Source organism: Pollachius pollachius (genome assembly GCF_949987615.1).
Source record: "Pollachius pollachius genome assembly, chromosome: 19".
Taxonomy (NCBI): Eukaryota; Metazoa; Chordata; class Actinopteri; order Gadiformes; family Gadidae; genus Pollachius; species Pollachius pollachius.
Window position 1 is genome coordinate 12,513,761 of NC_136952.1, and position 22,421 is coordinate 12,536,181.

Sequence of the window (22,421 nt, forward strand, 5' to 3'; positions counted from 1 at the left end):
ATTTTTATGTAGCTGGAGTTAAAAAAAAAACAAGGCACCAAATACAATATCCATGGCAACCATTCCTTCTTTGCAGAGTCCTGTATTTATTCTGTGGCCTCCCACCGCTCCAATACAAGCTTGGCAGACACGGCATCCTCAATTCCCAAACCTATAGCACAAAATAAAGTGTGAATGTTTCCAAAGTAATGTAAAACACACAGAACACTGCATGGTAAATGCTTTGCTATGTTAGGTAACTTCTTTTGGACTTTTGTGTTTTTTTTCCACACCATTTTACTAATCAGTTACCACGGCTCATGTTGAACTCTTCTACAGTAAGTAAGCCTCCGGAAGGGTTATATTTTTCTGTCTAGAGATGTCTCTAGGGCTGCAATTGAAGACTCACCGAGTGATTTGAATACTGTGGTCTTTTCTCTGAGGGCCGGTCTCGTTTCATTCAGAACCTCCCCAAGTTCTGCAAAAACTGTGGCCTAAAATATGCACAAATTAAAAACGTAAAGTAAATAGAAATGGACACTTGGCAGGGACCTCACGGTACAACATTAAGATTTGCATTTGCTGATATGTAATGTTATTGTAAATATAAACATTCTGTAACAATATATTTGTTCGATTTTCTTTTTGCTTACCAATCCCTAGCAAAGATGTGTTAGTTGATATGAAAACACGCTTAAATATTGAAATCTCTTAAGTTTTACTGGTAATTAGCAACAGACTACTGACTTTTTTTCCTGTTAACAAATATAGATATTCAAATGCTCAACTTCAGCCCTCAACTATGCCACATTCCTTTGTAATTTATTGCTCATATCACCCCCAGAGAATCAGAAGAAATTACATTGCTAACAAGCTTACTACATTACAACCTACTGAACTGGACTACCTACCCCAGACAGGATGACATCCCCTGACTCGGTTGTGGCACCTTCCCGGCTGTCCACATACACCACAGCCTCCCTCATCAACTCGTCGTCCAATTCACGCCAATCTGGCCTGCAGGCCCCCACTGCTGCTCCACACACACACACACACACACATCCAGGTGCAACCGCAAAGAGGAATGTGAATTGATCTATGCAGCTGTTTAGATGTTCATAATTCTGTTAATGTTTTTTTATTTACCTGCCACATGGGCCCCCGGTTTGATCCATTTTCCAAACAAAATGGGTTGGGTTGCCTTGGTAACGGTCACTATAGCGTCTGCATCTTTTACAGCCTCCTCCACCGTGACACAAACTTTCACAGGACCAGCCACAGAGCGGCTGAAAGCCTCCGCCCTCTCCCTCCCTCTGCTCCACACACGCACCTATGGGGGACCCACAACATAACCAGGAACCCCTTGGTGCATTGCTCAGTCAAACCTGAATGCTGCATCATCCCTCAAACACTATACCATTCGTCGTACACTGCTTAATATTTAGTGATTAAGGAGACACTTTCTTCCAAGGCAAATTACAGTGAATTTAAATACAGGTCCTTATAAAGCATGTAGGGGATAGGCATCTTACAGTAGGTTGTGGACATTAGGGCCAAAGTTTACATTATTTGGACCAAAGTTTTAGATAGCTGTAACACAGTTTTGGCTGACTAGTTGACACAACTGTAGCCTACCTCTTTAAAAGTGAATATTTCTGTGAAGACATTGTAGTGGCTGAGGGCCTCGTTCCCTGTTCCAAGGATGGCCAACACTTCAGCCTGGGCAGGCATCAACCACTACAAGCCCCAAGACGTATCAAACATGGAAAATCGTTAACTGATTTCAAGTATATAGCAATGCTTTTGCAAAGAATCTTGATCAACTTGAAAAAAACTTTTAAAATCTTAATATTATTTACAATATGAAAGTTATAGTTAGGAGTAGTCCTATGGCACGATCAAAGAGAAAGGTAGGCCTACTTTACCTTGGCAGAAATGGCCGATGCTGCTGCGGTTCTCATAGCGGTGATGACTTCTCCATCTATTATCTTCAACGGCACAATTTTACTTGTAAGCACAATTACCATAACATCAATGAATATTTACCTGCACTTTGTAACTTTTTCCACTGCAGCCAAAATCAATTTCCGATTAAAAGCATTTGTTAGTGGGAGAGTAACCGACCCTAAATACTTCGTATCATTAAATCAATGTGGTCTGGATTGGGTTAGGGCCGTTAACATCACCAAATTAAAGTTACAGGATTCGGTAATAGCTCAAAATTAGTAGTAGGCCACCTATCTAGTAGATCCTCTGCCAGAGATTCCCAGAATTTATGCTAAATGCTGCAGGTTGAAGGTTCCCATAACGGTATCGAGATTCCCCCATAGAGGAACCGTAAGGGCCCTCCAAGATAATTAGATATTAAAATGTAATGCTATTAAATAATTATTTTACAATAAACAGCTGAAAAAAAATGTTTCTGAGGAAATAAACCCTTCAAACTGCCTTTTCAATCTGTCTTGGACCGTAAACGGTTAAATTAAAGACCTTTGCCCGTCTATCAGAATGCTGCTGACTCAGCAGTTGTTGGGGAGTTGTTATTTTGGCAAAACTTACAGCTTTGACATTTCCATGCTCTGGATCAAACAAGAGCACAGTGGCATGTGTGGACGGCAGAGTTGAACCATCTTCTCTCTTGTAAAAACACACCATCTTAGTGCTCAGGAGTCCTTCTTGTTCCATGTACGTAGGCATAAGTCCCATGAATCTGATCACGTTATTCACGATGAGAAGATATGTCATAAATAAAGCATGATTTAACCTAATACAATAAAACAAACGCGGTGTTGAACCACATGCTACACAGATGACCCAGTGTGTAGACATATAACCTACCCATTGTATTTGCGCAAGGGGATCACGCTGCGTAAAGGTTGAATTATCTCCAAACTATTCTTTCTGGAGAATATTGCCAGCGCTGACTCCAACCTTGGAATAAGGTCTATGTAACGCAAGACACGTTTTACTTCATCTCTCGATATGACAATCGGTGGACTATCCATATCTGCACGACGGGAATGAGGTGAGATACACAACGCCAAAGTCGGTATGAGAGTTGAGTCAGGGATTGAATAACTTTTAGCTGGCTCTGCCGGGAGTAGGCGTACATCCTGTAAAAAACTGAAAACGTAATCACGGCTTTTAACCAAGGACTGGCATTACCTGTTAGTCAAGTTGTATTTCATTGGTACTTGTAAAAAAATTTTTTTCCTGCTTTTCTTCCCACTCCGAAATACAAGTTCTAAAACAAGATATAGCCTACGCATACTTTAGGCACAGATGCACTTTAGCGGGCGTGATTTCATTTCGTTCGAGATCATATAATTTAAAATAGATCAAATATTTTTTATTTTTACAATTCAAACTAGGGGAATAAGACAAAAGTACCCGTAACTATTGCATGCAGATTTGAACTTTGAACTTTAAATGGCGGTCGTACGGTGGGCAACGTCGGTGAGGTAATTCATTGACTACATTGGTTTGCCCGATTCGGTCAGTGTTTCATGTCCAAAGAATAAGTCTCTACATAACCACTTGGTGACGGTCTTTACAAGACATTTGGGAAATTGAGGCATATCCTCTCTAGTTAGTAGTCAGCCAGTTGACCAGGGAGAGGCTGCAGCCCATCTCCCACGTATGTCACCGGTAGATATTTTTCTTAATAGGTTGTGGTGATCCAGACCAAGGGCGTAGGAACCGGGGGGACGGAGGGGACACCAATATCGGAGACAGGCGCATTTGTCCCACCTAAGAATTATACCGGATCTGTCAGGTTTCCGATATGTGTCCCCCCCCAATGTTTAACTCATTCCTACGCCCCTGATCCAGACATTAAGAAATGCATGTCCCCACTTAACACAGCATAAATATAATTGTACACACCAACACAGCACTCCAAAAACAAAATGTTTTATTACAAAATATGAATAACCGATGACTGTATATCATTACAGTATTTGGTCACACACAAAAAAGAAAAAGAGGGAATTTCAAGGTCTACCCAAATATCATCTTACATAATATAAAACAAAAATACATTGAATACTATGGCGTAGCTTTTCCCATCCTTTGTGTATCCTAAATAAGATTTACACAAGCAGTCTCTCAATGGATAGCTGCACCGACTGAATTTGTGGCTTCAGCTGAGAGCCCTCCTTTATGGTGACAGAGGTGGCAATGACCGGACGAGACACCCCACACGCGCGGCCCAAGGCCTGCTTGGAGCGCACAAACACGTATGGGACGTTCTTGTCTTCGCAGAGCAGCGGCAGGTGAAGAATGATCTCCAGTGGTTCAGCATCAGCGGCCATCACAATGAACTCTGAGATGCCCCTGTTCAGGGTTTTGGTTGCTGGAGGAGAAGAGATAAAGTAAATATGAGGAAAGGGAAAAATATTTTGTAGGATTAGTGTAAACACTCTTGTCGAACAGAGGTTTAACCCATTCATTACTTCGGCTGTATGTTAAGTATAAAAAATGAGGGGGAATTTAGATCAGTTTGTTCCCACTCCACACGTAGAGTGTAACGTTTTGTGAATAATAAGCATGTGTAAAAGGCCTACTAAGTGTAATAGACATGTTGTAGGACTCAATTTGAAATACACAGCGGTGCTGAGATGCGGAAAGAGCGATCAGACTTGAATGGTTTGGCCAGGAAACGTGTAAATAAAGCGTGCAAACATGTGTATACGGACAGTAGAACGCAACACTACCGTTTTTTTAAGAAATTAAAATAGAAAATTACCTTCGTTGGCCCCCTTCCTCAACTGTTTGTAGCTGGAAGCCTGCTGCACGAGGTCCAGGATGGTTTTAGTCATGTTCGCGTCGGCCAGTGGGTAGGCCTTGGGGTTCACTTCAGCTTCAGTCTACCAACAAACAAAAAAAGGCATCAGATAACTATGAACTATTATCAACATCACCAAGAACTCGCATCAGAATATAATCAATAGTTCGCGCTGTGTTAACGTTAAGCAGTTCGACATCATGGTTAGCTCGCTAGGCCATAACTCACCATGGTGGAATCGTTTTTTAAATGTTCCGGTCCCCTCGGCGAAGTGCTTCACGGAGGACTATTTGCCTTTCCTCGAGTGTAAAAGGAAAACACAACAAAATGTTATGAAGAAGTGGCTAATGTGTCGTTGTACGGATACTGCCTCTTGAAGATGTTGCAGTCAACTATGCAGTAGTACGTTGGATACACGTGTGTGCGAGAGGCATGCGTAAACTTCGCTTGAGGAACGTTGGACAGGAAGTATACTCTGCATACACTTCCGGTTAAACACACGCATCATTTATCGTATAATTTTTTCCCCTTCGATATTTCATATCCCAGTAAGGGTTTATTTTTATTTTTTTACCAGGAAAATCACCATTTGGTAATTACTAATTTATTAGGAGGAGTGTTGTTGCAGCAGCCGCACATTTTTTTAATATACTTTATATAATTCTCCTCGTCAACAGAGGGCGGACGAAATCCATTTAATCTAAATTGAAAAATGAAGAAGACTTTTCCACGCGCTAGGCCTTCTGGGTAGGACATCTACTGAGCGGCCATATTCTATTTTCGCCAAGGCTGAAGGAGAGAGGAGTATCATGAAGGGGATTCGGGGAATAAGCCAGCTCTCGGTAAGGATATTGTTTAAATGTACTGCATAGGAATACATGATTCATCGGGAGATGATAATCAGATTGTTAATCACTATTGGCGTTATCGGGTTTTCTAAAAAGTCAAAGGACCTCTGTCTGTCGTTCAGATGGACAAGGGAGGAAGTAATCAACACTGCCACTCACCCTAGATCTAGGGTCAACTGTATAACCCAACATTTCAAAATGCACAAGACGAAACCAACAATTGTGGACTTAAGGACACAATACTTGAGAGTACAACGAAACTGAGGCTGAAGGGTTCTCCGCAAATAACTGAAGTGGTCTCTCTGTCATCATTTTGAAACACAAGGTGATACTCGTACGTACACGTATGTGGGCGGTCAGATACTGTATTATCTCCCTGAAATAAACCAATAAATAAAATATCTAAAGCTTATGAATATTTTCAGACAGAGATCTAGTTGTGAATGTATGGCCTAAAATATCTCTCTTCGTAGAACCTCATTATACGTATTGTTGAATGTGGTGTTATAACCAAGTCAACATCGGTATTTTAACCTCAGTCAATTAAAAGATAAAATATCCTTTCCTCCATACCTAGGGGGACGTTGGGACCATTCACCAATGGAAGGTTTATGTGTGATTTACTACACTGTATTACTATTCTTTGCTTGGATTTTCAGACGAGGCTGTATGCAGCCCAGGCTGCACGCAAGTTGGAGGCCGCAGAACACGTTTCTTTCCAACCACAGGAAGTCCAGGTCAGTGTGTTTTCAATTATCTTCCTCAAAGATGGTTCTGTTTGGCCAACAGAACCCACCCGTCCCTAACTAAAGCCCCTACACCTCTCATACTCTCTCCTCGGGGGCTACTCCTACCAGGATAGCCTTGTATGGCAGGGAGTTCAGAGGAAGGCAGGGTTGGGGACGTCTGTATGAAACCTTTAACTTTACCAGACAGCACTACACTTCTATTCTACAAACATTACAATTATCATCCCAAAGAGTCATATTGCTTATTGCACCATCAATAACTGCCAGTACTCAATGGATGGGTCTACTTTTGTATTGTATGTTGTTGTCAGTTAAACATTAAGATTACATGCAACAGTTGACGTATAAATCCAAATTATAGATTGAATTTGTCAATTTTCTTCTATCTAGATTCAGACAGCCATTCTTGGCACAATAACTGGACATGGCTACTTGGGCTCACGTCTTTAGTTTTCCTTTCGATGAGTTTGAACCCGTCCATTGCTAACAGTAATCAACTTCTCATCTTCCGTCCCGGCCAGGTGACCAAGCTCCCCAGTGGACTGGTGATCGCCTCCCTGGAGAACTATTCCCCGGTCTCCAAGATCGGCGTGTTCGTCAAGGCCGGCTGCCGCCATGAGAGCCACGACAACGTGGGGGTCACCCACATCCTCCGATTGGCTTCCAACCTGGTAGGGTGCTGCCATAATCTGCTCGCATGGAAGGTGTGCCTGGTTAAAGAGCCGCCCACTTTGGCCCCGCATGATGCAAAGCTAACCACTGTATGCTCATTAAATGACTGAATCCTCAAGAGATGCAGTCCCCTTACTGAAGCTCACTTTACAACGAATGCGTTCATTGTTCTAGCTTCAAGTGACTCATGTCAGGTGCGTTTTATTATAGTATATCTGAGTGAAGCTGTTGTTCAAATGCATTTGCTCTTCCAGACCACCAAAGGAGCTTCGGCCTTCAAGATCTGCCGTGGCATCGAGGCAGTCGGAGGTCACCTGAGGTCAGTGGCCTGAGACCCTAGAAATAAATCTGCATGTTAAAATGGACTATTTGTCTAAAATAGATGATAACACAGAGTCCTGAACAGTGTTCTCATTCATTTGTGTGTTTTCTACCTTCAGCGTGACCTCAACCCGGGAGAACATGGCTTACTCTGTGGACTGCCTGAGGGATGATGTGTGAGTCTAATGGAGCCTTTTCCCTACACACTCTCATCCTAAGGCCTATTGTTTCTGTCATTTACCATGTGATATACAATACATGTACGACACCTGGTAAATAACGAGAAATGCTAAGGCTCAAATCTTGTTGTTCCAGAATCAACAGAACCATGACTGTAACTATTATGCACCGCTTCAGGCCAGATTTCTGATCAATCATAGGCTAGGCTTGTCGCAAAACATTATTTCAGAAAAAATTATTTTTCGACTTACAAAACTGATTAGTCAGTGACGAGCCCCGAGTATAAAGGTAAAAGGCAAACCAGAAAGTATTTATGATGGAATGTTTCCATTTTAGTGGGCACAGCTTCCCCACCCTTTACGACACTGGTTCAGCCGACCAGTAAACTTGCACACAAGTCGCATGCCTTGTAAATTGTAAAATGTTGGTTGCTGCTACTCGGCCAAATCTTTAAAATCGAAACAATTAAAAAAACTTTGCTGGAGATGCACACAAGTTAAATCATACACTTTTTTATTGGGGATACGCCCTGAAAAGGTGGAGAACCCCTGGTCTAGACGACCGTTACATATGTACATTATATTTTTTATACATGGTGACGTCATTGCAAGCAAGTCAAACTAGACAGCGGGCAGGTTATTCAATGATCCTACAGCAGAGTTCCGATAACCAATTCAAAATCATTCCATCGTGTTTTTTCTTCCCTTCCTCTACCCCTGGGTTCTTCCCGAAACCTCCAGGGATACGGTGATGGAGTACCTGATCAACGTGACCACGGCGCAGGAGTTCCGCCCCTGGGAGGTGTCAGCACTCACGCCCAATGTGAGGAGGGACGTGGATGATGCTGCAGACAGCAGCCATGTTGGTCAGTACCCCTCCACTTGATGAAGGCTAGCGGTTCAAAGCCAATCAGGCTGTTATGTGAGAGTAACAAAACAAAGCCTTTCCTCAGCGTCTGAATGTGTATTAACCAAAGTGACTTACAAGTGAGGGGAGCAAAAAGGCCTACGATCAATAATGGAGCAAGTGCAAAAGTGCTGAATGAGCTGGTTTCTAAAAATAATAAGCCCATTTTTGCAATGGAATTTCCTTATCCATATACAAAATAAGGGAGTTATTCTATTTCAATGTCTGTGTCCAGTCTTTCTTTTTAACAAAATATTTATTTTTTTAACGGATGGTACAAAAATGTTGAATGCTTTACATGTACTTGAGAAACCACAGGGAATCTGGGAGGTCTGCGATTGTTTGTACTGAATGCATCTCACTCTCTCCCTCTCTCTCCCGCTCTCTTCCCCCTCCCAGGTTTGGTTGAACTTTTGCACCAAGCGGCCTACAAGAATGCCCTGTCCAACTCCCTCTATTGTCCAGAGTTCATGGTCGGCCACATTCAGTCCGAACATGTGAGAGCCTTTTCTAGTCTAGTGGTTAGGAACCTGGAGATTTCTCCTTCAGTCATATTACAAGGATGTATGTTGTCTGCCATGCAAGGAAATGTCCAACCTCTCTTTTGCCTCCTCCACAGCTTCACCAGTTTGTCCAGAACAATTTCACAAGCGCCAGAATGGCACTGGTGGGACTTGGTAAGAATCACTACCTGACAGCTAACCGGTTTCTGTGGTGCACTGAATGTTATTGGGGTATTTACAAGGAAGGTAGACTTAATGAGTTTCACACAAACAATGACACTCTTTCTACTAAATTCTAGGAATATATTGGGTGTCCATATAATGGTTTGAATTGAGACCTCCCGATCATCCCGATCTCCAGCCTCTGCTGCAGAGTGAATTAAAATCGCCGGCAGAACGGCCCGGGGGTCTAACACCGTCATATACATAAACTATAACCGCATTTCATATTAATCGCAATTATTACACGGGTCTTCTCAATGCCATGGAACGCTCCGGTCACTTGCGTGGGCCCATCACAACTTCCAGCGGTGATTTATATTTTATAATTCACCGATGCTAAGTATGATCATGAGTATAATTGACCGCTGTCAAGGAAAACAAAGGATTTTTTGTCTCTGACGTCTTTGGTATCACTCCGCAATTACTGGTAACTTGTCAACCCCAGCGTCTTTGGTTGCTAAGCGACGTCAACATCTTTGGCTGACTATTTCTCTGCTGATCAACACTACGAATGCTGGTAACAAATAAATTGTAAAAAGACACACCATGGGAAGTTATTTTTTCGTTTTGGCAAGTAGCCGTGTAATAAGCTAGCCTGGCGAAGCCCTGTCGGGGCTTATTTTCCCGATAATGACCGGCGTTCTTGACATTATCCCTTACATATCCCTCTGCTTTGGGATTGCCTTTGTAGGCGCGTTGAGAGGAGGAGCGGACGAATCCGCTGCCAGTGCGTGTACATGTATGATACGCGGGTTTATCCGATAAGTGGTAGTGTACCCGCGCACCATTGGCATGTATGCGCGCTTGTCTCTGTGTGCATGTGTGAGCGAGAATGAAAGGGGAAAAAGAGTGCTATGCGGAGATTAATGAACGGAACGATATTTATATTTCAAAATCGCTTAAAAAAATACAAGCTGAATCAATTTGTGGTGCTTGGTGTTGATTCTGTGGCGCTGCGCCACACATTGGTCTATATATGGGAAACAATGTAGTTAAGATATGTCCATTGGTGATGTATAATGCCCATCTTTCTGTTGGCGTGAGTACGTCACATGGGGACATTGCTGCAGTGGTTACAAGGGGTTTAAAAGGAGAGTATGACTTCAGATTGCTATAGCATCAACCACCAAGTATCAGATATTGGCATACTATATGACAAACTCAGGGGTTCTGAGTTACATATTCGATATGTTGAATGTTTCTTTGGTGAGAAACCAGTATTTTGGTATTTTGAGGAGCCACACTTTGCCAGAACAGAAGCCTCGTAAATCCAGAAGACATTTGGGCTTTGCAGGTTTTTATATCAGTTTCAGACTTTTGGGACTGAATTCCAGGTGTACGAGATTGAAATCCAGATGCTAAAAACGGCCAACATTGTTGTGAAATGCTCTGGCTAGTCTAAATAATAATAATTAAAAAGCACCTTTCAAGGTACCCAAGGACACTACAAATAAAGTGAATATACTTCATTAAAGTACATAAATAGTCAATAGCAGTCACACACATGATCAGATAACTCTTACAATATGGACATAATTCACTCGGACAAGGACAAAAAAAGAACAAGTGTACAGTAAATGTAGCATTGCATGGCTAGCTCTCCCAGCAGTCTCCATCCCTCCAATTGCAATTAACGATATTACACTGTAATTTAAAAAAATAAGTCCTGAGGTGCATCACCAATAGACGTTTTTAAAGATGTCAAGTGTTTAGTGCTTTATAATTACCACAAAACTGACTTGTGATTGGCATAAACACATGGGTATTGATTAAACATCCCTTTTCCTTTCAGGTGTGGATCACTCTGTTCTGAAGCAGGTGGGAGAGCAGTTCCTCAACATCCGCAGTGGGGCCGGGGCAAGTGGGGGTCAGGCCCAGTACCGCGGAGGTGAGACCTGCAGAACTGCTCACGTCCAGCAAGCTCCTGTTACTGTCCTGTACTTCTTGCAAACACCCACATCCAACAACCATCAACACACAGATAAATAAACAAGATAAAATGCACACAAACACACATGATGTATATAGATATATCGATATATTTATGATAGATGCTACATTTCTTTTTGAAGAAGTCCTTGAATTTGTGTTTATTTGTTTTTGTCTCCCCCCTGTGGCATGCAGGTGAAATGCGGCAGCAGGCCAGGGGCAGCATGGTCCACTGTGCCGTGGTGAGTGAGTCTGTGGCGGCGGGCTCCCCTGACGCCCTGGCCTTCAGCGTGCTGCAGCACGTCCTGGGGGCTGCCCCCCATATCAAGAGGGGCTCCAACACCACCAACAAACTGGTCCAGGGGATCAACAAGGCCACCAGCTTGCCCTTTGAGGTGGGTGCAAACGGATGGCTGTTTGGCTAAATGTCCTGCTTTACTTTCCATTTATTTTAAAGTTTATAATCCAAACTAGAGGAACACGTGTTGATTCGAGGAACTCATGTGTTCATTCCACCATATTTGTTATTTTGCTTCAATATTCGGTTGACCGCAAGGTCGGGTAATAAACTCCTGTTTATTTATCTTCTACAGGCCTCTGCGTTGAACAGCAGCTACTCAGACTCTGGTCTCTTTGGGGTCAGTACAGTCTGCCAGAGTGCAGCCGCTGGGGATGTGAGTAATTTAACATGATTTAAAAAGGCAGTGTGTGGTATAGAAAACACATTTCTAATGGTAATATTGGCAACAGGGTATGCAGGTATGGTGAAGATCTCCCACTTGGTCTGTGAACGGGAATAATTGACCATATCAGACATCAGAAATGGACCTTCTATTTAATAACAAACATTAAAAATAACCTCTGTCCTTCCCATCATCACTCCAGGTGATCAGGGCCGCCGTGGCCCAGGTCAAGGCTGTTGCCGACGGCGACGTCACCGCGGCCGACCTCAGCCGGGCCAAGTAAGGGCACGCACACACATGGAAATAAAGTCACAACAAAAAACATATTTTATGTGTGATTACTGGTGTTGGGGTGGTGCCTCTGTATTAGTGGAGTATTAAAAGTAAGAACAAATGTAATCCCAGAGGATCAATGCCAGGTGTGGCCCTATATATTATGTAGTGTTTCGGGGAAACACGAATGGCAGCTAGTAACACTGTAAATATGTGTAACTTATGTAATGGCTTCATGTTCAATCGGTCTATCATTTGGGTTTTTATATTCATGCTCCGCTACCATTGTAATTGCCCCATTTGACAGAATCCCCTGCTCACAAACATGCCCGCGCATTTGAACTGTACCGGTTTGCAAGACAATTTAATGTCATCACCAGTTTGGGGAAACTGTGTACGATTACATTGATCCAAAGGTTGATTTATTGATGTTCAACCAGAGTTCCACATTTGAGTTGAGCAATTATTACAGAAATGCCATCATAACATGGTTATTCTCTTTTTTTTTTTTCCAACCACATCATCCTAGCCAACCATTTAAAAATAATCTCATTTCAACATTGCTCTGGAGGACTGCAAACCAGGGCACTCATTGCACCCCATAGCCTCTGTGGGGCGGCGGTGAATCCAGCCTAGTGTGTGGCTCTTGCTCTCGCCTGACCCATGTCTGTGTGTGTTGGTCCAGGACCCAGCTGAAGAGCCAGCAGCTGATGTCTCTGGAGACCTCTGAGGGTTTCCTGGAGGTCCTTGGCTCCCAGGCTCTGGCCAGTGGGGCCTATCTGTCCACAGACGCCGCCGCCAAGAACATCGACAACGTCTCCCTCACTGACGTGGCCAATGTAAGATCACGCTTGTTTGCATCCTAAGCCGTCATAGTGGAAGTAGTGTTGATTTTTTTTTTTCTTCAACGACACAATATCAGAATCACAGTTGTATTGGCTGGTCAACTTTCACATGCAAGGGTTGGATCATGGTGTATCGGTGCTATACAGAACATTCAAAAGAGCACAAGAACTGCAGGAAAAACAAGATTAAAAAAAGAAATAAACAATCAAAAATATCTGTAAAATGGACCCGATTTTAATATACGTTATCAACATTAGGTTATTTATCTGTTCTTGTTTCGTTGATGCACATGTGTATATATAAATCACTTCTGATTGTGTTTCTGGAGTGAATAATTGCGGTTATGATTGCTTATCCATGCTTTGTATCCGTAGGCTGCCAAGATGTTTGTGTCCGGAAAGAAGACCATGGCATCCGTTGGCAACCTGGGGTCCACTCCCTTCGTCGACGAGCTCTAATTGCTCTTTTAAACTGTTCCCTTCTCTACCTATCTTTCCTCCTTAGTGGTTGAACTGTTTGGTTTTGACCGAAATGCTAAAAGAGAAATGTCATCATTCATTATAGTACAACTGTTATGAAACAATAGTCACAGGAGTTTCCTGTTTTTTTGGTGAACCTGTATAAAGTATTTCAGGGGTCCCAAACCACATGTTTGCCAACTTGAACTGTATAATTCATGTAAATTAAAGAATAAAATAACTATCTCAAAGATTTGTGAGTTTTTGGGGTGAGAAATGTTGATGTGATATCTAAATTGTATGTATAAACTTGTAGTCTCAGCTGTTTACATAATGCAAGGTTATGATTAATTTTATACTTTATCCATTGAGTCAGTCTTTCGTTGCACATGATGTAGGGCTTCATCAATGTGACGTGCGATGTATTGCGAGATGACTAATCTCGCGAGGTTGGCCATATACTCCAGACCAGATGGACCAGACCGAGACGGCATCAGGATCACTGATCTCAGTTTGCATTTCATTAACGACAGACAACGGTGCTCGATCTATGCTGCACAGTTACCGTTATACGTATTGAGACGACACAAAAAAAACTACGTTGTCGTGAGTACGCAATATTTTCCCGTGGACCGCTAAATGTAGGCGGAGACGTAGCCTTGCGAGTCTGTTGAAAGTAGTTTACGCATAACTCCTTGCTAGGGAATAGAGAAATACAACAAAGGACTTCGAAATAGTATAGATTTATTTTTCTGGAAAAAAACCTTGATGTTCCGAGGATCCTTTACCTTTTTTGAAACGGCCACTTCAGAGCCAGATGCCAATGAGCACGATCAGCGATCCTCGCCACCTTTGCTGGGAAAGTGCCAACTGCTCGGGCCATGGTGGGCTGTTTGAAGAATACCACAAGGAACTTTAAAGGGATCTCTTACCCACTCCAGTATTTAGGGGTCGTTTCTAATGCACAGGCCAATTTGGCCTGCGGCGATTATTTCAATATCCACGGCGATGGCAGCGGAGAAAGGACCCGATATAAACAGTGTGTCTGTGTAAGCCTGCCACTGAACATGCCATATCCCTTCTCCCACTGGAGGGGTGCGATATAGACAATAGGACAAGCTGTCGAGTTTATCTCGCGCAGGGTCTATTTGTACTCACGCATTGGCTATGGATAAACTCACCATCATATCAGGATGTCTTTTCCTAGCTGCAGACATTTTTGCGATCGCGAGCATCGTCAACCCGGACTGGATCAACACCGGAGAATCCAGCGGTAAGTTAGGTGAGGATACTTCTTTGAATACACTTGATCTGGTTTTTAATGCATCCCTGTCTGATAGCCCACCAACGATGGCGGTTTGAGCAAGGATTATGAGTTATGTGGGCGTAAACTGTGGTGTTGGTTATGCGGTCATTGTGAAACTCTTGAGTAGCTGTCTACTAACTATGGATCAAAGGACAGCGACAAGAACAGCACTGAATACAGAACGGTATTAACGGTTGTCCATGCAACTTTGGCATAGGCCTATAGGCTACATAGCCTACTCTATATTCCTAAATAATAATTATATTACACATAGCCACTGAGTTATGACCCCCTTTCCACGATGGTGAAGTGTGTGTGCGTGTGTGTGTGTGCGTGTGTGTGTGTTTGGATTTGTGAGTGCAGGTAGGGATGGTAGGACAGAGAGCAAAACAGTTTGACAGCCATGTAAGTGCCCCCGTAACAGCCCCTCTCTCTTCTCTCTCCATCTCACTTTCACTATATCATCCTCCCTGGATAAGTTTTTTTCAATATTTTGTGGGTGTCCCGGTAGTTAAGTTCAATTTATACACACACACACACACACACACGCACACACACACACACACACACACACACACACACACACACACACACACACACACACACACACACACACACACACACACACACACGATACAACCTCATCCGTTTTGCCCAATTCATTCTGTAAACGCTAGTGATGGCAAGCCAAACGCTTTCATTCTGGGTGATCCTCAACTGCCAACAAGTTGACGTCATCCCCATCACCCTGAAGCTAAATCATTAGTATCAACGTGGAGTGGTAGGAAGGGGCAGTGAGTGCAAGCCAACTTAGCATCTACAACTTGCATCGAGCAGGATTTTGTTGCATAATTCAACAGGCAGCCACCCACCCAATCAATTAAAAGGTTATTTTTTGTGCTGGCTAAGCCCGAACACTTTCCTGGTAGTCATTCATCAAAATAGGCACAACAGACATTTAAACTCATTCTTTTTTTTGTAGAAATAAATGAAAGCAGGCGGTGGGGGAAGCAGGGTTTTGTTGCACTTTAATTATCCTAATGCCAAATAGTTAGAAGTGTTGTTTATAAATGGAGTTGTATGTTGTGACTTTTAATTAGGCCTCCTGGGAATTTCAATTCTCCCATCAGAGAATTAAAACTCTCTAAGCTCAATTATGACGGAAATTGCCCTTGCCTGGAAACACTTTTAATTAGTGGGTTTATGCGTACGTATGTGGGTGAGAGTTGTGTGTCAGAAACAGAATCAGCGTGTGTCAATTAATGTAAAGGGATAACATTGGTCTCTTCTGTCATACGTCCATATGACTGTTGCCTATTTTTCTCCATATTTCTTCCTTTATTATTTCCTTGCTTTTCTTGTATCTTCCATTCACCCCATATCCACGTCATGCATTTTATGGTTCATTCTTAAAGAGGATTTATTTTCCTTAATTGTAAACAACAATGCTCTCCCACCGGGTTCCTCCGTAATTAACGTTGCATCACGTCCTGTGTCACACATTATGCAGACAGAACTGCTCACAGATGCAGAAAGGATGAAACACCCTGAGATCATTAGTTGATTGTTGTGGACACCGCTGTCTTGCATACCTGTTAGCCTGCTATCGGCCGTTGTTTCTGCTTTCGTTCGTTGCTTTTACTCTCTCAAAGCCTTTGCCATGTAGCCTGTTGTGATTGAGTTCACGTTTTCCTGGGCGGTTATACTGTGTGTGTGTGTGTGTGTGTGTGTGTGTGTGTGTGTGTGTGTGTGTGTGTGTTGCGAGCATGTGTGCCCCTGCGTGCTACCTAGCTATTACGTAGGTATTCTGTTGTAAAGTAGTGGGAGAATGTCTGCCTCTGTGTGCACTTTTAACAACAACACGTTTTGGGGCCATTTGAATCTTAGGCCCATGATCGATCAAGCCGTTACCTGCCTAAAACTTCAACTTCTTTTTTCAGTTTCAGGCACTAAGTTGGACACAACAACGAATTTAAGAATATATATTACATTTAGTAAAATAACGGATGTCCGTTGTGACATTAACCTTACAATAAAATTGTTCTTGTAAATGGACCACATCATGGTTTTTAAAAACATTGCGGTGAATAGACCATAGCCATATACGTTTTTCATCCTTAAAAAAACATTTTCCATTAATGCATGCTCGGTGAACCTGCTCATAGAAATTCCATCCAACCAAAAAAAAACCTCTATGGAATTTCCTGCCTGCCATTTCCCAGCGAGCCACATCCTCTTTCCCATAGCTCTTCTGTAAGACCTTTAATATGCTCTTATCTTGTGGCTTATCCCACAACCTTCTTGCTTTTCTGAGTGAAAACGCTCTAACGTTTTATTGATCTCTCTGGTAAGGCTTTCCTTCCTTCATGTTGTCAGGCACATAAAGGCTTGCCTAGAACAGCCAAGGATTCAGTTCCACTGGTCAAGAACCCTTCTGCTACCTTGATCCCTAAAACAAAGTCCTCAATAAGGTCCTTGTAAAGTCCAGGGCCTCACTAAGACCAGGTCCTCACTAAGAACCTGGTTCTTAGTGAGTGTTCACAAAAAAACAGATTCTCAGGTCCTCACTCAGACCAAGGGTTAACTACGTCTAGGTCCTCACTAAGACAAAACTATTCAATGGCAAGGTCGTCCTTAATAAGTTCAGGCCTGTATAAAGACCAAGTCCCCATTAGGACCAGCCCTTCACTGAATCCTCTCGGGGACACACAAATCACTGGCTCTAACACTCCTGGAAATAGGGAGAGACAGGGCCGGAGACAGGGGTGTGAGGGATGATTTAATTAGGGCTTTTCTCTCAGAAGCCTGCAGGCTGCTGTACCTATGCAGTAGGATAAGACGCCCTTCCCCTCCCAAAGTGATGAGGAGGGAGGCAGAGTACAGATCAAATGCATTCAGAGCCTAGCTATGCTGGTTTCATCTTGTGTGTGTGTGTGTGTGTGTGTATGTGTGTGTGTGTGTGTGTGTGTGTGTGTGTGTGTGTGTGTGTGTGTGTGTGTGTGTGTGTGTGTGTGTGTGTGTGTGTGTGTGTGTGTGTCACAGAACGCAGATTATGCATGCACAGTGTGTGCTAATTTGTGACTTCCAATGGGCTGTGCGTCGAGGACTTGGTACACATGCCAATCGGTGCATGTAGGTCTCCGTGTGGATATGGGGAATTGTGTAGGTAAAATTGGAAACAGGAAGTGGCAGAAAGTCGCTCTATTCCAGGGACTCACCGTCAGGTGAATGCCAAATCTATTTTTGTTATCACTTTGTTCTGCGATTGATTCCAACTCTTCCAGTCTTTTTTATTTTTTTTCATCTTAATAGTCTGGCCTCCATCTTTGTCTACACTACCTGTGTGTGTGTGTGTGTGTGTGTGTGTGTGTGTGTGTGTGTGTGTGCGTGTGTGTGTGCGCATGTGTGTGTGATAGAGAGACACTGGTGTTGGCCTGTGGCCCAACCCTGTCACTCTCCGAGCCTGTTGCCATGCCAACGGGTCCTTAACCGATATCCCTGCAGCGCTGTTTGAGCGGAACCCGCCTCGCGGTCATCTGGGAGGTCATTAGGTCTTGGGCGAGCGGACGTTCAGAAGACCGGCCGTGCATGCTGACACCTCTGTCAAGCTTCACCGTTGCCCCTTCCTCATGGAGAGTGCGCAGCTATTCTGTTGCCGAAGAGGGTAAACTGACCGCGGTTCTACGGAGCGATATTCTACTCACTATGGTGTTTGTGTGCAACGTTTACCACTCGCGTTTGAACACCTCAAATGCGAGCCCATCGACTGCACCCTGGAAAAACAACCGTCTCCCTTGTGAGAGAGTCAGAGCAGTTACAGTTCACTGAAGGGAACACCTCAACAATTAAGCAAGGCTCTAATGACCAAACCAGCATCACTCTGGTGGCCAAGACAGCCTTCTCTACATCCTTAGCTACCACTTTATTCTAACCGTGTGTCTCTCTCTCTCCCCCCTCTCCCCCAGGCTCCCTCACGGTGGGCCTGGTGCGTCAGTGCCAGACCATCCACGGACGGGAGCGGACCTGCATCCCGCCGCGGCTTCCCCCCGAGTGGGTGACCACGCTGTTCTTCATCGTCATGGGCATCATCTCCCTCACGGTCACCTGCGGGCTGCTGGTGATGTCCCACTGGCACCGGGAGGCCACGCGCTACGCCCGCTGGATCGCCTTCACCGGGAGTACGTGGGCCGTTCACCGCACACACACGGATACAGGTCAACACGCCGTACGGGAGGTTGCATGGACCCTGTGAACGTGGAAGAAAGGGCATACGAAAACAAGGGCAAAAACTCGCGCGGGTAGATGACGGGGCGGGAGTGGCAAGGGGTCCTGACTCCCGGGCAGAAAAGGTACCAGGTTCGATCCCCAGTGTCCCCAATGCAATCAACTCCGTTTGCATCCTTGAGCAAGATGCACACAGAGTTTCACTGTAAGTTGCTTTGAACAAAGGCGTCTGCTAAATGGTCCTATTTACCACATGGGCTTTTAGCTGCGCAAGAGCATACTTAGCAGGCGTGCATCCATTTAAGCCTGCCATCTATCGTTTGAAGTCTCCGTAATGCGCAGGTTTAAGAAAGACGACACGTTAACGGCGGTGTTTTAAACCAAGAAAGCCTCCGCAACAACACATCTCTCAGTTATCCAGGGAGCGAGGCAGGGAAGTGTGAAATTGCAGCGGGTTACATAACATTATCATTAGCTTATTTCATTTTGCATTCTGTCTTCCGGTTCTCTTGAGTTCCCCACAGGGCTGTCTCCCAGCACTTCGCCTGTGCAGAGGTCACGTCCCCTTGTGTTTTGTGTGTATTACTCACACTGTTCCCGGGTCACTTTTATTTTTGTTGCACAAAGAGCCGAATGAGCACATCCATATTTAGCGCCGGCGGATTTGGTTGTTAATTGAATCCTATTCATCTATAAGGAGCCAAGCTCTAAATATCGAGTTGTGCGGGCGGGCATGCAGGGAGGGGGGGGGGGGGGGGGTGTTTGAACCCCACCCAGTAATCCTGATTGATAGTTCTGTTGTTTTTGCTCTTGAGTTAAAAGTAATGGAAGGGCTCGTGATTAGCTGCGGCAGTAGCGTCCCACGCTCTCGGGGGAGGTGGGGTTTAGGCGACGCTGTGTCGTGTGTGTCCTAGGTTGCCTTCAGTCCTGCAGAAAGCCAACAGCGGGACGGGAGGGAGAATCTGTGAGGTCTCCTGAGGTTCCCTGAGGGTGACAGAAAGGGGGTGAGGGGGAAGTGATGGGTCAGGAGTCAGATATGTGGTTTATAATGGTGTGTGTGTGTGTGTGTGTGTGTGTGTGTGTGTGTGTGTGTGTGTGTGTGTGTGTGTGTGTGTGTGTGTGTGTGTGTGTGTGTGTGTGTGTGTGTGTGTGTGTGTGTGTGTGTGTGGAAGGTAGGACGGTAGGGATGCTGAGATCTGATGTTTTCTTCGCACTTCTTGGAATAGCCAGCTCAGCTCTGTCCATTATAGAAGGACAAGCCACATGCACACAAACACACTCACAGTTCGCATGCACTTATGGGACACACTTTACTTTATTAACAGTGTTTTGAGAGCTGTCCTGCTAATGGCTTTCACTTAATGGTTGTTCATAGACGCCTTTCTGAAAAACCTTGACGGCGCCGACTCATAAATGGACTGGCTCTATTTTTACAACCGAGAGAGAAAAGGGTTCTGTCTCACTTCAGCAGGGGAGGAAATGAAGACACAGTCCAGCAACAAGGGCTTTTTTAGCAATCTATACATAGAAAATGTGATGCAGGTCGCCTTGATTGGATCAGAGAATCTCCGGCTGTTACCCCTACCTGAGAGAGAAATGGGGGCTGCGTTCTCGTTATCTGGCAGACTTAATAATGGCCTCACCCACTTAATAAGATGATCCATGTTGATTATATCATAATCTTTGGGATTATTGTGCATTATGAGGGAGATGTGACAGTTTTGCTTCTGGCAACATTTATTTTAGAGCTGACTAACTACTAAATATTGGGAATGATCCTCAATCAAATGGTTGTGGGTCTCCCGGCTAAAACGTTACTGGATTCCATTACCCCATGTCTATTGACTCGGCATCATGAGCAATTCGCCCTAACCCTTACCTGCTCGTTGAAGGCATGCATCTGTCTGTGCTCAACTAAGTGCTAAATGAGTAAACAGTGACCAGATTGTATTTTGTACCAACTCTCTCTTGCTGTATCCCTCTGTTTGTCCGCAGTGGTTCTGTTCTGCATGGCGGCGCTGATCTTTCCCATCGGGTTCTACATCAGCGAGGTCGGAGGTCAGCCCTACAAGCTCCCCAACAACACCGTGGTAGGCTCATCCTACGTGCTCTTTGTGCTCTCCATATTTTTTACCATCGTGGGACTGCTGTTCGCCGGCAAAGTCTGCCTGCCGGGCTGAGACCTCAGACCCTGTTTTGTCTGCGAACGGCCGAGGAGACATTGCCGCGAAAACAGAACCGGACCCCCCGCGAGGTTCCGGTTGCGGAAAAGAGAACTTTGAGAAACTCGAGGATGCAACTTGGAAAAAATACTTTTGCCGATTTCTTTGTCGATATTTATGTTGTAGGGACGTAGCTAGCCTCCAGAAGGACGGAGTTGCGTGACTGCGTAGTACCAAAATGTCCCGCCTTCCTCAGACTTGTGAGGTCACCAAATGCAAACCGGGTCCACCGGAGGAGGCGTCTTTCATCCCAGTGTTCTCGTGTATTCTTTGCTTGGCGGAGGCGTCAGAATATCAAGCTAAGACGCCAGCGGCTAGCAGCCAGGAGAGGTCAAAGGTCATGTTTGATGATGAATGTTTTGCGGGATAAGGAGCCAGTCTCTTGTGTTGTTGTTTTGTTATAAAACAATAAAAATAACAGATCACCCCTTAAACAGAATGTTACAGTTTGTATTGTTTGTTTCAGCATTCTATTGATTGCAAATTCAACCGTCGTCTGTACAAACTAACACAGACCATTTGTTTTTTTGTTATATTTCTGGAAGCACTGTGATACTCATTAATGATTTTGAAAATGTCATTAAAAATAACCCACGGAAACCGCCACTTACCCTACCCTTTTAATCAAAATGAATGGATACAAAGCTGACGTAGCATGTCACCTCTGCCCTGCACTTCACATCCAAGACACCTGACCTGTGGGCTCCAATATCAAAACAAAGGGGAATGCCTTGCTCAGCACAACCTTAGTCGTTGTTACCAAAGCAAGTTGTTTTTATTTCATTATTTTTGGGGTTCCAAGCAAATGTATTTTTGAGATCCTCTCCGGGGCGCTGAGATCCTCTCCATCACGCCCTGATGTGATGTCTACCGGGGAACCTTAAATTAGATCTGAGGCGATTTCAGGACCTCCAAAGCTATGATCATAAGAAATATCACATCTTCAGAAAACAGGGAGTAGGCTCAAGGCTTGTTCACTGTGAATCAAAAATAAGCGATAAAAAGAAAAAAAGGGCTATTGTACGAGAGGGTTATGCAACGCCTAATTATAGATTATTCCTGTGCAAGCAACTAACCTTAAGCGTGAGGCTGGCTCCAGCTGTTACGTCCCACACACAAACAATCTTGTCCCTTTCACGAGAGCCGTGCGCAGAAAAAATAAAAGCAGTGCCCAGGGAACATACAGGATATGTTTGGGTTGCTATGGAAACGGCTGAAAATGATTTGATGTGTGTGTGTTCAACACTCGTTTCACAGTTGAGACCAGCTGGGGGTGGAGGTGTGTGGAGTCGGGTGGGGGGATGGGTAAGTGTC

General features: G+C 44.2%; 4 protein-coding genes across 5 annotated transcripts; 2 read left to right on the top strand and 2 right to left on the bottom strand.

The window, feature by feature from the left end:
* Positions 1–11: 11 nt before the first annotated feature.
* crym (crystallin, mu) lies at positions 12–3,036 on the bottom strand. The gene is made up of 8 exons (XM_079756961.1): positions 2,818–3,036; positions 2,539–2,689; positions 1,905–1,967; positions 1,615–1,716; positions 1,126–1,309; positions 891–1,012; positions 389–473; positions 12–151 (listed from the first exon to the last, which is right to left on the bottom strand). Exons 1-8 carry the CDS (start codon positions 2,982–2,984, stop codon positions 87–89), a joined length of 939 nt encoding a protein of 312 aa, XP_079613087.1. The 5' UTR covers positions 2,985–3,036; the 3' UTR covers positions 12–86.
* An 839-nt stretch (positions 3,037–3,875) lies between these two features.
* Positions 3,876–5,211, bottom strand: snu13b (SNU13 homolog, small nuclear ribonucleoprotein b (U4/U6.U5)). Its single transcript, XM_079756571.1, has 3 exons — positions 4,994–5,211; positions 4,727–4,847; positions 3,876–4,333 (listed from the first exon to the last, which is right to left on the bottom strand). Exons 1-3 carry the CDS (start codon positions 4,994–4,996, stop codon positions 4,071–4,073), a joined length of 387 nt encoding a protein of 128 aa, XP_079612697.1. The 5' UTR covers positions 4,997–5,211; the 3' UTR covers positions 3,876–4,070.
* A 313-nt stretch (positions 5,212–5,524) lies between these two features.
* On the top strand, positions 5,525–13,606 carry uqcrc2b (ubiquinol-cytochrome c reductase core protein 2b). Its single transcript, XM_079756432.1, has 14 exons — positions 5,525–5,607; positions 6,273–6,350; positions 6,884–7,033; positions 7,289–7,353; positions 7,475–7,531; positions 8,276–8,400; positions 8,841–8,938; positions 9,061–9,118; positions 10,959–11,054; positions 11,291–11,490; positions 11,689–11,769; positions 11,981–12,057; positions 12,737–12,890; positions 13,272–13,606. The coding sequence occupies exons 1-14, from the start codon at positions 5,575–5,577 to the stop codon at positions 13,353–13,355; spliced, it is 1,356 nt and encodes a 451-aa protein (XP_079612558.1). The 5' UTR covers positions 5,525–5,574; the 3' UTR covers positions 13,356–13,606.
* A 238-nt stretch (positions 13,607–13,844) lies between these two features.
* LOC307090698 (modulator of smoothened protein-like) lies at positions 13,845–21,536 on the top strand. Of its 2 annotated transcripts, none has more exons than XM_079757448.1 (3): positions 13,845–14,637; positions 18,627–18,839; positions 20,881–21,536. In XM_079757448.1, exons 1-3 carry the CDS (start codon positions 14,523–14,525, stop codon positions 21,063–21,065), a joined length of 513 nt encoding a protein of 170 aa, XP_079613574.1. In that variant the 5' UTR covers positions 13,845–14,522; the 3' UTR covers positions 21,066–21,536. The 2 variants fall into 2 exon arrangements, with proteins under 2 accessions (XP_079613574.1, XP_079613575.1); XM_079757449.1 differs by having other exon boundaries at positions 13,845–14,628.
* The last annotated feature ends 885 nt before the right edge of the window (positions 21,537–22,421 follow it).